General features: G+C 48.9%; 1 protein-coding gene across 4 annotated transcripts in view; it reads left to right on the top strand.

Annotated features, from left to right (window-relative positions):
* Positions 1-4718: 4718 nt before the first annotated feature.
* LOC122554866 (nesprin-3-like) overlaps positions 4719-17525 on the top strand; it is a 115111-nt gene continuing 102304 nt past the window's right edge. For all 4 annotated transcript variants that reach the window (XR_015757808.1, XR_015757809.1, XM_087989520.1 and 1 more), the window contains exons 1-2: positions 4719-4865; positions 5757-5908. Coding sequence is in view for 2 of the 4 variants with exons in the window: in XM_087989520.1 (XP_087845646.1) it covers positions 5771-5908 (138 nt within the window). In the remaining 2 variants the exon portion in view is untranslated. The remainder of the gene's footprint in view (positions 4866-5756; positions 5909-17525) is intronic.

The raw sequence follows: 17525 nt of genomic DNA, 5'->3' as shown, positions 1-17525 counted from the left end.
TAAGAGAGTGCACCATTACCCCCTGTAGGTAAGAGAGTGCATCATTACCCCTGTAGATAAGTGAGGGCATCATTACCCCCTGTAGGTAAGTGAGAGCATCATTACCCCCTGTAGGTAAGAGAGTGCATCATTACCCCTGTAGGTAAGTGAGAGCATCATTACCCCCTGTAGGTAAGAGAGTGCATCATTACCCCCTGTAGGTAAGAGAGAGCATCATTACCCCCTGTAGGTAAGTGAGGGCATCATTACCCCCTGTAGGTAAGAGAGTGCATCATTACCCCTGTAGGTAAGTGAGGGCATCATTACCCCCTGTAGGTAAGAGAGTGCATCATTACCCCCTGTAGGTAAGTGAGGGCATCATTACCCCCTGTAGGTAAGAGAGTGCATCATTACCCCCTGTAGGTAAGAGAGTGCATCATTACCCCTGTAGATAAGTGAGGGCATCATTACCCCCTGTAGGTAAGAGAGTGCATCATTACCCCCTGTAGGTAAGTGAGGGCATCATTACCCCCTGTAGGTAAGAGAGTGCATCATTACCCCCTGTAGGTAAGTGAGAGCATCATTACCCCCTGTAGGTAAGTGAGTGCATCATTACCCCCTGTAGGTAAGAGAGTGCACCATTACCCCCTGTAGGTAAGAGAGTGCATCATTACCCCTGTAGATAAGTGAGAGCATCATTACCCCCTGTAGGTAAGTGAGAGCATCATTACCCCCTGTAGGTAAGAGAGTGCATCATTACCCCTGTAGATAAGTGAGAGCATCATTACCCCCTGTAGGTAAGTGAGAGCATCATTACCCCCTGTAGGTAAGAGAGTGCATCATTACCCCCTGTAGGTAAGAGAGTGCATCATTACCCCTGTAGGTAAGTGAGTGCATCATTACCCCCTGTAGGTAAGTGAGAGCATCATTACCCCCTGTAGGTAAGTGAGGGCATCATTACCCCCTGTAGGTAAGAGAGGGCATCATTACTCCCTGTAGGTAAGAGAGGGCATCATTACCCCCTGTAGGTAAGAGAGTGCATCATTACCCCCTGTAGGTAAGAGAGGGCATCATTACCCCCTGTAGGTAAGTGAGAGCATCATTACCCCCTGTAGGTAAGAGAGTGCATCATTACCCCCTGTAGGTAAGAGAGTGCATCATTACCCCCTGTAGGTAAGAGTGTGCATCATTACCCCCTGTAGGTAAGTGAGAGCATCATTACCCCCTGTAGGTAAGTGAGAGCATCACTACCCCCTGTAGGTAAGTGAGAGCATCATTACCCCCTGTAGGTAAGAGTGTGCATCATTACCCCCTGTAGATAAGTGAGGGCATCATTACCCCCTGTAGGTAAGAGTGTGCATCATTACCCCCTGTAGATAAGTGAGGGCATCATTACCCCCTGTAGGTAAGAGAGTGCATCATTACCCCCTGTAGGTAAGAGAGGGCATCATTACCCCCTGTAGGTAAGTGAGAGCATCATTACCCCCTGTAGGTAAGAGAGTGCATCATTACCCCCTGTAGGTAAGAGAGTGCATCATTACCCCCTGTAGGTAAGAGTGTGCATCATTACCCCCTGTAGGTAAGTGAGAGCATCATTACCCCCTGTAGGTAAGTGAGAGCATCATTACCCCCTGTAGGTAAGAGTGTGCATCATTACCCCCTGTAGATAAGTGAGGGCATCATTACCCCCTGTAGGTAAGTGAGAGCATCATTACCCCCTGTAGGTAAGTGAGAGCATCATTACCCCCTGTAGGTAAGAGAGTGCATCATTACCCCTGTAGATAAGTGAGAGCATCATTACCCCCTGTAGGTAAGTGAGAGCATCATTACCCCCTGTAGGTAAGAGAGTGCATCATTACCCCTGTAGATAAGTGAGAGCATCATTACCCCCTGTAGGTAAGTGAGAGCATCATTACCCCCTGTAGGTAAGAGAGTGCATCATTACCCCCTGTAGGTAAGAGAGTGCATCATTACCCCTGTAGGTAAGTGAGTGCATCATTACCCCCTGTAGGTAAGTGAGAGCATCATTACCCCCTGTAGGTAAGTGAGGGCATCATTACCCCCTGTAGGTAAGAGAGGGCATCATTACCCCCTGTAGGTAAGAGAGGGCATCATTACTCCCTGTAGGTAAGAGAGGGCATCATTACCCCCTGTAGGTAAGAGAGTGCATCATTACCCCCTGTAGGTAAGAGAGGGCATCATTACCCCCTGTAGGTAAGTGAGAGCATCATTACCCCCTGTAGGTAAGAGAGTGCATCATTACCCCCTGTAGGTAAGAGAGTGCATCATTACCCCCTGTAGGTAAGAGTGTGCATCATTACCCCCTGTAGGTAAGTGAGAGCATCATTACCCCCTGTAGGTAAGTGAGAGCATCATTACCCCCTGTAGGTAAGTGAGAGCATCATTACCCCCTGTAGGTAAGAGTGTGCATCATTACCCCCTGTAGATAAGTGAGGGCATCATTACCCCCTGTAGGTAAGAGTGTGCATCATTACCCCCTGTAGATAAGTGAGGGCATCATTACCCCCTGTAGGTAAGAGAGTGCATCATTACCCCCTGTAGGTAAGAGAGGGCATCATTACCCCCTGTAGGTAAGTGAGAGCATCATTACCCCCTGTAGGTAAGAGAGTGCATCATTACCCCCTGTAGATAAGTGAGAGCATCATTACCCCCTGTAGGTAAGTGAGAGCATCATTACCCCCTGTAGGTAAGAGAGTGCATCATTACCCCCTGTAGGTAAGAGAGTGCATCATTACCCCCTGTAGGTAAGTGAGAGCATCATTACCCCCTGTAGGTAAGAGTGTGCATCATTACCCCCTGTAGGTAAGTGAGAGCATCATTACCCCCTGTAGGTAAGTGAGAGCATCATTACCCCCTGTAGGTAAGAGAGGGCATCATTACCCCCTGTAGGTAAGTGAGAGCATCATTACCCCCTGTAGGTAAGAGTGTGCATCATTACCCCCTGTAGGTAAGTGAGAGCATCATTACCCCCTGTAGGTAAGAGTGTGCATCATTACCCCCTGTAGGTAAGTGAGAGCATCATTACCCCCTGTAGGTAAGAGTGTGCATCATTACCCCCTGTAGGTAAGTGAGAGCATCATTACCCCCTGTAGGTAAGAGAGGGCATCATTACCCCCTGTAGGTAAGTGAGAGCATCATTACCCCCTGTAGGTAAGTGAGTGCATCATTACCCCCTGTAGGTAAGAGAGTGCATCATTACCCCCTGTAGGTAAGTGAGGGCATCATTACCCCCTTTAGGTAAGAGAGGGCATCATTACCCCCTGTAGGTAAGTGAGAGCATCATTACCCCCTGTAGGTAAGAGTGTGCATCATTACCCCCTGTAGGTAAGTGAGAGCATCATTACCCCCTGTAGGTAAGAGTGTGCATCATTACCCCCTGTAGGTAAGTGAGAGCATCATTACCCCCTGTAGGTAAGTGAGTGCATCATTACCCCCTGTAGGTAAGAGAGGGCATCATTACCCCCTGTAGGTAAGAGAGGGCATCATTACCCCCTGTAGGTAAGAGAGGGCATCATTACCCCCTGTAGGTAAGAGAGGGCATCATTACCCCCTGTAGGTAAGAGAGTGCATCATTACCCCCTGTAGATAAGTGAGGGCATCATTACCCCCTGTAGGTAAGAGAGTGCATCATTACCCCCTGTAGATAAGTGAGGGCATCATTACCCCCTGTAGGTAAGAGAGTGCATCATTACCCCCTGTAGATAAGTGAGGGCATCATTACCCTCGGGCAGACCCGGGCCCAGAAGCAGGACAGGGATGGTGCCTGGCGCGCTCTGCCTCTAACTTGAAAGCCTCATCCGAGCCCCGCCCCTCATCCGAGCCCCGCCCCTCATCCGAGCCCCGCCCCTCATCCGAGCCCCGCCTTTCCCATCAGCACCGCCCCTCACTTCTGCACCGCCACTCACCCGAGCCCCGCCCCTCACATCAGCTCCTCCCCTAGCCCGAGCCCCGCCCCTCCCATCAGCACCGCCCCTCACTTCTGCACCGCCACTCACCCGAGCCCCGCCCCTCACATCAGCTCCTCCCCCAGCCCGAGCCCCGCCCCTCGCCCGATCCCCGCCCCCACCTCCCCAAACCGAGCCCTCCACACGGAGCCTCACCTTCCTCCCCAACACCGCCCACCGACACCCCAAGCCCCGCCCCACCCACCGCAGACCTGCCCACCCCAAGCGTCGCCCCGCCCTCCCTGTGCCTCACACTTCCTAAGCCCCGCCCCCAGTTGCAGTTCCGCCCATCCGCTCTGTCCCGCCCCTCCACCTCCAAGCCCCACCCTTCGATCTGCAGGACCTGCCTTCCCTATGAGGTAAAAACAATGAGTACAGATGCTGGAAACCAGATTCTGGATCAGAGTGGTGCTGGAAGAGCACAGCAGGTCAGGCAGCATCCGAGGAGCAGGAGAACCGATGTTTCAGGCAAAAGCCCTTCTTCAGGATTAAATCTGGTGAAGGGCTTTTGCCCGAAACGTCGATTTCGAAGCTCCTCGGATGGTGCCTGACCTGCTGTGCTCTGCCTTCCCCGCAGCCCCGCCCCCCGCAGCCCCGCCCCTCCCCTCCCGCAGCCCCGCCCCTCCCGCAGCCCCGCCCCTCCCGCAGCCCCGCCCCTCCCGCAGCCCCGCCCCTCCCGCAGACCCGCAGCCCCGCCCCCCGCAGCCCCGCCCCTCCCCCAGCCCCGCCCCTCCCGCAGCCCCGCCCCCCGCAGCCCCGCCCCTCCCCCAGCCCCGCCCCTCCCGCAGCCCCGCCCCCTCGCGGCCCCGCCTCTCGGTCAGTGACGGTTCGGCCTGTGCTCTGGTTCTGGTTCTGGTTCTGGCTGTGGCTCGGGCCCGGGGCCTCCATTCGGCGGGAAGTGGCACTTTGTCGGATTGGGCGGTGAGCACACTCTCGAGTAGCCGACTCCCCAGACCCGGGCCGCGCCTGTCGGCGCTATCGCTGGATTTGTCGGGGATGGTGGTGGGGGCGGGCTTTCACCCGGGCTCCATCCCCCCCCCCCACACACCCCCCCCGCCCCCGGGCTCCATCCCCTCCCCCCACCCCCCCCCCACACGCCCACCCCCACCCCCACGGGCACCATCCCCACCCCCCCCCCCCGGGCCCCACCCCCACGGGCACCATCCCCACCCCCCCCCCCGGGCCCCACCCCCACGGGCTCCATCCCCACCCCCACCCCCACCGGCAACATCCCCCCACCCCCACCCCTACCCCCACGGACTCCATCCCCCCACCCCCACCCCCACCCCCACGGACTCCATCCCCCCACCCCCACCCCCACGGACTCCATCCCCCTCACCCCCACCCCCACGGACTCCATCCCCCTCACCCCCACCCCCACGGACTCCATCCCCCTCACCCCCACGGACTCCATCCCCCCACCCCCACCCCCACGGACTCCATCCCCCTCACCCCCACCCCCACGGACTCCATCCCCCTCACCCCCACCCCCACGGACTCCATCCCCCTCACCCCCACCCCCACGGACTCCATCCCCCTCACCCCCACGGGCTCCATCACCCCCAACCCCACCCCCACGGGCTCCATCCCCACTCCACCCATGGACTCCATTCCCATCTTACAGATGCCACGCCCAATGTGGGTCCCAGCCCCACATGCATCCCCAACCCCAGCCACTGGGCCCACTCCCTCCCATTGGATCCATCACAACCCCCACCCATCTACCCCACCTTGGACCCACTCACCCGCTCCGTCCCCTCAGACTCTGGCTCTGAGTGATGCTGTCTCAGTTCTGCAATATTCTTTTTGTAGGACCAGTTGCTGTGATGAGCCCCGAGGAAGAGTTTGGAAGCTGTCTGGAAAATGCAGAGAGCTGGATGCGAATGATCCAGGAGCGCTTAGAGGCCACTGACAATGTCCAAGGACCAAAAGCTGCTTTAGAAAACAGACTGAGAGAGACAGAGGTGAGGAAGGCGCTGGAGAAAAAGGACTGTGTTTATGTATGCACTACCCTGCCCCATCCGTCATTGTATAATAATATCGTATTTTGAGAATTGATGGCTGAAGTACAATGTTATTTTGTAATGCCATCACACTCTAAGCAAGTGCAGACTTAGGATCAGTATTCTTGTGTGGTTTGTGTCCCAGACTGTACCCAGTGTACTACCTCCACCACCAGATGTATCATGTACAAGCTGCAGTGCAGAAATTCATCAAAGATCCTTAAACAGCACCTTCCAGACCCATAATCGTTCCCATCGAGATCAATAAGGGCAGCAGTTACATGGGAACACCATCCCTGCATTTTCTCTCCAAGCCACTCACCATCCAGGCTTCAGTGTCACTGGGTCAAAATCCTGGAATTTTCTCCCTAAAGGCATTGTGAGTCTACCTACAGCACATGGGCTGCAGTAGTTCAAGAAGGCAACTCGTCTCTACTTGCTCAAGGGCAACGAGGGATAGGCAATAAACACTGAACAGCCAGTTCGGCCCAATGTCCCATGAATGATTTTTTTTTTGAAAAATGGAAAAATAAATGACAGTCAGAAACATTGGACAGGTATTTTTTGTCTCTCTTTGTAAAAGCAGGGTGAAGGTGAAGAGAGGGAAGTCAGTAAAGATGAATTCAGGCCCCGTAGAGACGGAGGCAAGGAATTTATCATGGGGACATTGATAAATGGTAGATTAGTTAAATACATGTTTTAGCCTGACTTCACAAAGGAAGACATAAATAACATCCTAAAAATATGGGTGAACAGAGGACCTAATGGAAAGAAGGAATTGAAAGACATTAATAGAAGTAGGGAACTGTTTGATTCTCTTCACAGATGCTTTACCTGCTTTACTCAGAGTAGTAAGGGTCAGGAATGCTTTGCCTACATCGGTAGTAGATTCGCCAACTTTAAGTGCATTTAAGTCGTCATTGGACAGGCATATGGACGTACATGGAATAGTGTAGGTGGGATGGACTTCAGATTAGTAGGACAGGGTGGCGCAACATCAAGGGCTGAAGAGCCTGTACTGCGCTGTAATGTTCTATGTTCTGTGCTCCAGACTGCTGAGCTTTTCCAGCACATTGTTTAGTTTCTGATTTCCAGCATCTGCAGTTCTTTTGGCTTTATAAGGTATAAAGGGATTTCGGCCAAAGGCTGGTGTATGGAGTTAGACAACAGGTCAGCTATGATTTCATTGAAAGATGGAACAGGCTCAAGAGGCTGAATGGCTCACCTAATTCTTACGTTCCTATGCATGGGATTGGAGGCAGTGAATTTAGAGTATTACAACACAGGGTTTACTGTTCTGCTAATTTGAACCAGACCCACAGAAAAGCTCACCTCAACTTATAGTCTGTTAGAGTATGAGTGACAAATAACTATAAAAATCCCTCTATATAAGAAGAAAATTTAACAATTTATTCTTTCACTCTAAGAAACACAAGAGTATTAAACACCAATTGTCTACACTGTAATCCTCCTTTGTCTGATCAATTTATCTACCTCCCACTCTACAACACTACTGATCCAATAAAATCCCCAGTTAAGTTTAACAAAAAATTCAGATTTCAAAACCAGTCAGTTGTCGCTTTTACCTTGGTATCCTTGTCTGTACTTTCTTGTGTCTTTTCTTCAGTCTTCTGCTTCACAAACTTTGAGAAGGTACCTTTCACAGAGCAATTTTGCAGGCTGACTGTGTTTGTTGGTGCTCTTTGTTGCTCTGGTTAACTGTTCAAAATGCTCAATTTTACATACCCCAAAACATCGGACTGTCTTATTGGTTTGATGTCGTCCAAAATAGTAAAATTCAAATTCAGTTGCCTTTTGGTAATTTGGGCATAATTTAAACTGATTGGCTGAATTCAAAATTGTTGTGTACCATGGCAGTGCAGCTCCGGCTATTGTTTCACAGCCAAATGTTAGCACATTCTGTGCTTTCAGTCAGTCCTTGCTAGCTTCCTCCCTCTCTCAAAGATACAGTACACACCTACACCTTCATAACAAGAGAGATATAAAACTGGTTGGAAGGCAGGAAGTGAGGAGTAGGAATAAACAGATAATTTCCCATGTGCAAGCAGTGATTATTGGGGTTCCGCTGCAACCAGTGATAGGACTCCAGCTCTACACAATCTACGTTAATGATTTAGATGAGAGAACTACTTGTCATATCACATGTTTGCAGATGATGAAAAAGTTGGGTGGCAGGATAAACTGTGAATAAGGTGCAGAGAAGTTTTGTGATATGGTCAGGTTAAGTAAGCAAGCAAATGCAATTTAATGTGGATAAATGTGAGGTTATTGACTTTCGTAGCAAACATGGCAGGTGATTTATTGTCTGAATGGTGATAGATTGGGAAAAGGGGAGGTGCAATGAGATCTGGGTGTCCTTGGACACCAGTCCTTGAGAGTAAGCATGAAGGTGCAGCAGAAGATGAAAAAGGGAAATGTTTTGTTGGTCATCAGAGCAAGAGGATTTGAATACAGGAGCAGGAATGTCTTGCTGCAAATATACTTTGCTTTCCCAAAATGCAGCACCTCACATTTATCTAAATTAAACTCCATCTGCCACTTCTCAGCCCATTGGCCCATCTGGTCAAGATCCTGTTGTAATCTGAGGTAACCCTCTTCGCTGTCCACTACACCTCCAATTTTGGTGTAATCGACAAACTTACTAACTGTACCTCTTATGCTCGCACCCAAATCATTTATATAAATGACAAAAAGTAGAGGACCCAGCCCCGATCCTCGTGGCACTCCACTGGTCACAGGCCTCCAGTCTGAAAAACAACCCTCCACCACCACCCTCTGTCTACTACCTTTGAGCCAGTTCTGTATCCAAATGGCTAGTTCTCCCTGTATTCCGTGAGATCTAATCTTGCTAATCAGTCTCCCATGGGGAACCTTGTCGAATGCCTTACTGAAGTCCACATAGATCACATCTACTGCTCTGCCCTCATCAATCCTCTTTGCTTCTTCAAAAAACTCTATCAAGTTTGTTAAATATGATTTCCCACGCACAAAGCCATGTTGACTATCCCAAATCAGTCCTGGCCTTTCCAAATACATGTACATCCTTCCCTCAGGATTCCCTCCAACAACTGGCCCACCACTGAGGTCAGGCTCACTGTCTATATGCAAAAGTGAGGACTGCAGATGCTGGAAACCAGAGTTTAGATCAGAGTGGTGCTGGAAAAGCACAGCAGGTCAGGCAGCACCTGAGGAGCAGGAAAATCGACGTTTCGGGCAAAAGCCCTTCATCAGGAATGGAGGCAAGAAGCCTCTCGGGTAGAGAGATAAATGGGGGGGGGGGGTAGAGGTGATTGGTCAGAGGGGAAGGTGCAGCGGATAGGTGGGAAGGGAGATTGGCACGTAGGACAGGCCATGGGGACAGTGCTGAGCTGAAAGGTTGGAGATGCCCTCCAACGCATCTCATCCACGTACCGTACCTCCGCCCTCAAACCCCACCCCTCCAACCGTTACAAGGACAGAGCTCCTCTGGTCCTCACTTTCCACCCTACCAACCTTCGCAATAACCATACCATCCGCCAACATTTCCGCCACAGCCAAACGGACCCCACCACCAGGGATATATTTCCCTCCCCACCCCTTACCACCTTCTGCAAAGACCGTTCCCTCTGTGACTACCTGGTCAGGTCCACGCCCCCCTACAACCCACCCTCCCATCCTGGCACCCTCCCCTGCCACCACAGAAATTGCAAAACCTGCGCCCACACCTCCTCCCTCACCTCCATCCAAGGCCCCAAAGGAGCTTTCCACATCCATCAAAGTTTTACTTGCACGTCCACCAATGTCATTTATTGTATCCGTTGCTCATGATGCGGTCTCATCTACATTGGGGAGACTGGACGCCTCCTCGCAGAGTGCTTTAGGGAACATCTCCGGGACATCCACACCAATCAACCACACCGCCCCGTGGCCCAACATTTCAACTCCCCCTCCCACTCTGCCGAGGACATGGAGGTCCAGGGCCTCCTTCACCGCCGCTCCCTCACCACCAGACGCCTGGAGGAAGAACGCCTCATCTTCCGCCTCGGAACATTTCAACCCCAGGGCATCAATGTGGACTTCACCAGTTTCCTCATTTCCCCTTCCCCCACCTCACCCTAGTTCCAACCTTCCAGCTCAGCACTGTCCCCATGACTTGTCCTACCTGCCAATCTCCCTTCCCACCTATCCACTCCACCCTCCTCTCCGACCTATCATCCCTATCCCCACCCCCATTCACCTTTGTACTCTTTGCTGCCTTCACCCCAGGCCCCCCCACCCATTTATCTTTCCACCCTGGAGGCTTCCTGCCTCTATTCCTGATGAAGGGCTTTTGCCCGAAACGTTGATTTTCCTGCTCCTCGGATGCTGCCTGACCTGCTGTGCATGTCCAGCACCACTCTGATCTAAATGTCACCAGTCTACAGTTCCCTGGCTTGTCCTTACCGCCCTTCTTCAAAAGTGGCACCACGTTTGCCAACCTCCAATCTTCTGGCACCTCACCTATGACTATCGATGATACAAATATCTCAGCAAGAGGCCCAGCTATCACTTCACTAGCTTCCCAGAGAGTTCTAGGCCTGATTAGGGCCTGGGGTTTTTTCCACTGTTATGCATTTCAAGACATCCAGCACTTCCTCCTCTGTAATCTGGACATTTTGTAAGATGTCACCATCTATTTCCCTACAGTTTATATCCTTCATATCCTTTTCCACAGTAAATACTGATGCAAAATACTCGTTTAGTGTCTCACCCATTTTCTGCGGATCCACACAAAGGCCATCTTGCTGATCTTTGAGGGGCCCTATTCTCTCCATAGTTACCCTTTTGTCCTTAAATTATTTATAAATCTCCTGCTCTTCAGTTGTTGCCTGACTTGCTGTGCTTTTTCAGCACCACGCTGTCAGCACATTATATCTCTGCTTATATATTCTGTGTTTTGGATTGGTGGTGCTGGAAGAGCACAGCAGTCAAGGTAGCATCCGAGGAGCTGCCTGAACTGCTGTGCTCTTCCAGCACCACCAATCCAAAATCTGGTTTCCAGCATCTGTGGTCATTGTTTTTACCTTATATATTCTGTGCCTGTGCACCTCCCTCCACTTTACCTGATGAAGGAACAGCACTCCAAAAGCTTGTGATTTGGGCTATAACCTGGCATTGTGTGACTTCTGACTAATGTTTCAGAAGCAGTATAGAGAAATGTGCTGAACTCATTCCTTGGATGAAGAGTTAGATTGAAGAAAGGTTGGATTTATACCCATTTGTGTTTGGAGGAACGAAATTTGTTAGTATTGAAACATAACGGTACTTGATGAGATGGATACCAGGTAGGTATTTCTTGTGGGGGAAACCAGAACTCGGGACCCAGTTTAGAAGCAAGATGAGGAGATGAGGTTGTTTGACTGTTGAATTCGTTCCCTAAAAAAGCAAGACATGTTTGGTCATTTAATTTATTCAGGGCTATCAGAGTACCTCGATAGACAGGAGACTTGAGGGTGTTTAGGGGTATACAGGAAATGGAGTTGAGACCACAGCTGAATCAGTCATGATCCTATATGAATGGTGAAGTAGGCTTGAAGGTCTGAATGGCCCAAGAACATTGGCAATTGAGGCAGGCAAGCCATTGAGTCCACTGGGTCTGCACTGCTATTCATTCAGGTCATGACGGATTATCTACCTCTGTACCATTTTTCCCCACTGCCTCCACATTTAAACTAGTAAGGTGGTGGGGGGGGGTGGGACCCAAGGAGATGGTAAGGAAAGAGATCGATCTGAGATAGGTACAGCTGAGAACAGAAGTGAGTCAAACAGTCAGGGCAGGCAGGGACAAGGTCGGACTAATAAATTAAACTGCATTTATTTCAATGCAAGGGGCCTAACAGGGAAGGCAGACGAACTCAGGGCATGGTTAGGAACATGGGACTGGGATATCATAGCAATTACAGAAACGTGACTCAGGGATGGGCAGGACTGGCAGCTTAATGTTCCAGGATACAAATACTACAGGAAGGATAGAAAGGGAGGCAAGAGAGGAGGGGGAGTGACATTTTTGACAAGGGATAGTATTACAGCTGTACTGAGGGAGGATATTCCCAGAAATACATCCAGGGAACTGAGAAATGAGAAAGGGATGATCACCTTATTGGGATTGTATTATAGACCCCCCCAATAGTCAGAGGGAAGTTGAGAAACAAACTTGTAAGGAGATCCCAGCTATCTGTAAGAATAATAGGGTTTTTGCAAGGTTTGTGAAGGTTTGTAGCTCAGGTTGAGGTTTAGGGTGTAGGTTTGCTCGCTGAGCTGTAGGTTTGATATCCAGACGTTTCATTACCTGGCTGGGTAACATCATCAGTGGCGACCTCCAAGTGAAGCGAAGCTGTTGTCTCCTGCTTTCGATTTATATCTTTCACCTGGATGGAGTTCCTGGGGTTTGTGGTGATGTCATTTCCTGTTCGTTTTCGGAGGGGTTTATAGATGTTATCTAGATCTATGTGTTTGTTTATGGCGTTGTGGTTGGAGTGCCAGGCTTCTAGGAAATCTCTGGCATGTCTTTGCTTAGCCTCTCCCAGGACACGTGTTGTCCCAGTCGAAATGGTGTTTTGTTTCATCCGTGTGTAGGGCTACGAGGGAGAGAGAGTTGTCTTTTTGTGGCTAGCTGGTGTTCGTGTATCCTGGTGGCTAACTTTCTTCCTGTTTGTCCTATGCAGTGTTTCTGGCAGTCCTTGCATGGAATTTTATAGATGACGTTGGTTTTGTCCATGGGTTGTGCTGGGTCTTTTAAGTTTGTTAGTTTTTGTTTGAGAATGTTGGTGGGTTTGTGTGCTACTAGGATTCCGAAGGGTCTTAGTAGTCTGGCTGTCATTTCTGAGACTTCTTTGATGTATGGTAAGGTGGTTAGGGTTTCTGGCTGTGTTTGGTCTGCTTGTTGTGGTTTGTTCTTGAGGAATCTGCGCACTGTATTTTTTGAGTATCCGTTCTTCATGAATACATAGTATAGGTGGTTCTCCTCTGTTTTCCAAAGATCGTCTGTGCTGCAGTGTGTGGTGGCTCATTGGAATAGTGTTCTGATACAGCTTTGTTTGTGTGTTGGGCTGGTTGCTGGTGTAGTTAAGTATTTGGTCAGTGTTTGTCGGTTTTCTGTATACGCAGGTTTGTAGTTCTCCGTTGTCCGTTCTTTCGACTGTGACATCCAGGAATGCGAGTTTGTTGTCAGTTTCTTCCCCCTCGGTGAACTTTATGCCTGTGAGGGTGTTGTTGATGATGTTAAATGTCTCTTCTATCTTGTTTCGTTTTGTGATGACAAAGGTGTCATCTACGTAGCGGACCCAGATTTTTGGTCTTGATGGTTGGTCGGGCTGTTTGTTCTAGTCTTTGCATTACCGCTTCTGCTATGAATCCTGACAGCGGAGATCCCATGGGTGTGCCGTTGGTTTGTTTGTAGATTATGTTGTTGAAGGTGAAGTGGGTGGTGAGGCACAGGTCCACTAGCTTCATGATGTTTTCGTTGTTAATGTGATTGATGGTGGTTGGGTTGTGTGTGATGGTCTCTTGTAAAAGTCTGGTAAGTGTTTCCTTTGCCAGGTCAATGTTGATGGAGGTGAACAGTGCTGTTACATCGAATGAGATCATTGTTTCGTCTTCCTCTATTTTGGTGTTTTTGATGATTTTTAAGAATTCCAGAAATGACAGCCAGACTACTGAGACCCCTGGGAATCCTAGTAGCACACAAACCCACCAACACTCTCAAACAAAAACTAACAAACTTAAAAGACCCAGTACAACCCATGGACAAAACCAACGTCATCTACAAAATTCCATGCAAGAACTGCCACAAACACTATGTAGGACAAACAGGAAGAAAGTTAGCCACCAGGATACATGAACACCAGCTAGCCACAAAAAGATACGACCCTCTCCCCCTCGTACCCCTACACACGGAGGAAAACCACCATTTCGACTGGGACAACACATCCATCCTGGGACAGGCTAAGCAAAGACTTGCCAGAGAATTCCTAGAGGCCTGGCATTCCAACCACAACGCCATAAACAAACACACAGATCTAGATACCATCTATCAACCCTTCCGAAAATGAACAGGAAATGACATCACCACAAACCCCAGGAACCCAATCCAGGACAAGCATATAAATAGAAAGCAGGAGACAACAGCTTCGCTTCACTTGAGGGGCCCTATTCTCTCCTTAGTTACCCTTTTGTCCTTAATATATTTGTTAAAAACCCTTTGGATTCTCCTTAATTCTATTTGCCAAAGCTACCTCATGTCCCCTTTTTGCCACTGATGATGTTACCTAGCCAGTTTATGAAACGTCTGGATATCAAACCTACAGCTCAGCGAGCAAACCTACACCCTAATTAATAGGTTAGTTATGGTCGGGGATTTTAGCTTTCCTAACATTGACTGGGACTGCCATAGTGCTAAAGGTTTAGATGGAGTGGAATTTCTTAAGTGTGTACAAGACAATTTTCTGATTCAGTATGTGGATGTACCTACTAGAGAAGGTGCAAAACGTGACCTACTCTGGGAAATAAGGCAGGGCAGGTGACTGAGGTGTCAGTGGGGGAGCACTTTGGGGCCAGCGACCATAATTCTATTCGTTTTAAAATAGTGATGGAAAAGGATAGCCCAGATCTAAAAGTTGAAGTTCTAAATTGGAGAAAGGCCAATTTTGAGGGTATTAGGCAAGAACTTTCGAAAGCTGATTGGTGGCAGATGTTCGAAGGTAAAGGGACGGCTGGAAAATGGGAAGCCTTCAGAAATGAGATAACAAGAATCCAGAGAAAGTATATTCCTGTCAGGGTGAAAGGGAAGGCTGGTAGGTATAGGGAATGCTGGATGACTAAAGAAATTGAGGGCTGAAAATGTGTTGCTGAAAAAGCGCAGCAGGTCAGGCAGCATCCAGGGAACAGGAGAATCGACGTTTCGGGCATAAGCCCTTCTTCAGGGACAGGATGTACATGTATTTGGAAAGGCATTTCTGAAGAAGGGCTTATGTCCGAAACGTCGATTCTCCTGTTCCCTGGATGCATCTACGTCGCGGACCCAGATTTTTGGTCTTGATGGTTGGTCAGGCTGTTTGTTCTAGTCTTTGCATTACCGCTTCTGCTATGAATCCTGATAGCGGAGATCCCATGGGTGTGCCGTTGGTTTGTTTGTAGATTGTGTTGTTGAAGGTGAAGTGGGTGGTGAGGCACAGGTCCACTAGCTTCATGATGTTTTCGTTGTTAATGTGATTGATGGTGGTTGGGTTGTGTGTGATGGTCTCTTGTAAAAGTCTGGTAAGTGTTTCCTTTGCCAGGTCAATGTTGATGGAGGTGAACAGTGCTGTTACATCGAATGAGATCATTGTTTCGTCTTCCTCTATTTTGGTGTTTTTGATGATTTTTAAGAAGTCTCAGAAATGACTGCCGACTACTAAGACCCCTCGGAATCCTAGTAGCACACAAACCCACCAACACTCTCAAACAAAAACTAACAAACTTAAAAGACCCAGTACAACCCATGGACAAAACCAACGTCATCTACAAAATTCCATGCAAGAACTGCCACAAACACTATGTAGGACAAACAGGAAGAAAGTTAGCCACCAGGATACATGAACACCAGCTAGCCCTGGATGCTGCCTGACCTGCTGCGCTTTTCCAGCAACACATTTTCAGCTCTGATCTCCAGCATCTGCAGACCTCACTTTCTCCTTAAAGAAATTGAGGGTTTGGTTAAGAAAAAGAAGGAAACATATGTCAGGTATAGACAGGATAGATTGAGTGAATCCTTAGAAGAGTATAAAGAAAGTAGGAGTATACTTAAGAGGGAAATCAGGAGGACAAAACGAGGACATGAGATAGCTTTGGCAAATAGGATTAAGGAGAATCCAAAGGGTTTTTAACAAATATATTAAGGACAAAAGGGTAACTAAGGAGAGAATAGGGCCCCTCAAAGATCACCGTGGCCTTTGTGTGGAGCCACGGAAAATGGGGGAGATACTAAATGAATATTTACTGTGGAAAAGGATATGGAAGATATAGACTGTAGGGAAATAGATGGTGACATCTTGCAAAATGTCCAGATTACAGAGGAGGAAGTACTGGATGTCTTGGAATGGTTAAAAGTGGATAAATCCCCAGGACCTGAGGGAAGTTAGAGAAGTGACTGCTGGGCCTCTTGCTGAGATATTTGTATCATCGATAGTCACGGGTGAGGTGCCGGAAGACTGGAGGTTGGCAAACGTGGTGCCACTGTTTAAGAAGGGCGGTAAAGACAAGCTAGGGAACTATAGTCCGGTGAGCCTGACCTCAGTAGTGGGCAAGTTGTTGGAGTGAATCCTGAGGGACAGGGTGTACATGTATTTGGAAAGGCAAGGACTGATTAGGGATAGTCAACATGGCTTTGTGCGTGGGAAATCATGTCTCACAAACTTGATTGAGCTTTTTGAAGAAGCAACAAAGAAGATTGATGAGGGCAGAGCAGTGGATGTGATCTATATGGACTCCAGTAAGGCGTTTGACAAGGTTCCCCATGGGAGACTGATTAGCAAGGTTAGATTTCACGGAATACAGGGAGAACTAGCCATTTGGCTACAGAACTGGCTCAAAGGTAGTAGACAGAGGGTGGTAGTGGAGGGTTGTTTTTCAGACTGGAGGCCTGTGACCAGTGGAGTGCCACAAGGATCAGTGCTGGGCCTCTACTTTTTGTCATTTATATAAATGATTTGGATGTGAGCATAAGAGTACAGTTAGTAAGTTTGCAAATGACACCAAAATTGGAGGTGTAGTGGACAGTGAAGAGGGTTACCTCAGATTCCAACAGGACCTGGAGGATGGAGTTTAATTCAGATAAATGCGAGGTGCTGCATTTTGGGAAAGCAAATCTTAGCAGGACTTATACACTTAATGGTAAGGTCCGAGGGAGTGTTGCTGAACAAAGAGACCTTGAACTGCAGGTTCATAACTCCTTGAAAGTGGAGTCGCAGGTAGATAGGATAGTGAAGAAGGCGTTTGGTATGCTTTCCTTTATTGGTCAGAGTATTGAGTACAGGAGTTGGGAGGTCGTGTTGCGGCTGTACAGGATTTTGGTTAGGCTACTATTGGAATATTGCATGCAATTCTGGCCTCCTTCCTATCGGAAAGATGTTGTGAAACTTGAAAGGGTTCAGAAATGATTTACAAGGATGTTGCCAAGGTTGGAGGATTTGAGCTATAGGGAGAGGCTGAACAGGCTGGGGCTGTTTTCCCTGGAGCATCGGAGGCTGAGGGGTGACGTTATAGAGGTTTATAAAATTATGAGGGGCATGGATAGGATAAATAGACAGTCTTTTCCCTGGGGTCGGGGAGTCCAGAACTAGAGGGCATAGGTTTAGGCTGAGAGGGGAAAGATATAAAAGAGACCTCAGGGGCAACTGTTTCACGCAGTGGGTGGTACGTGTATGGAATGAGCTGCCAGAGGAAGTGGTGGAGGCTGGTAAAATTGCAACATTTAAGAGACATTTGGATGGGTGTATGAGTAGGAAGGGTTTGGAGGAATATGGGCCGGGTGCTGGCAGGTGGGACTAGATTTGGTTGGGAT

This window comes from Chiloscyllium plagiosum, unplaced genomic scaffold, assembly GCF_037043375.1.
Source record: "Chiloscyllium plagiosum isolate Xiang-an unplaced genomic scaffold, Cpla_swu_hap1 HiC_scaffold_8, whole genome shotgun sequence".
Classification (NCBI taxonomy): Eukaryota; Metazoa; Chordata; class Chondrichthyes; order Orectolobiformes; family Hemiscylliidae; genus Chiloscyllium; species Chiloscyllium plagiosum.
This window is presented reverse-complemented; position numbering and strand designations above follow the sequence as displayed.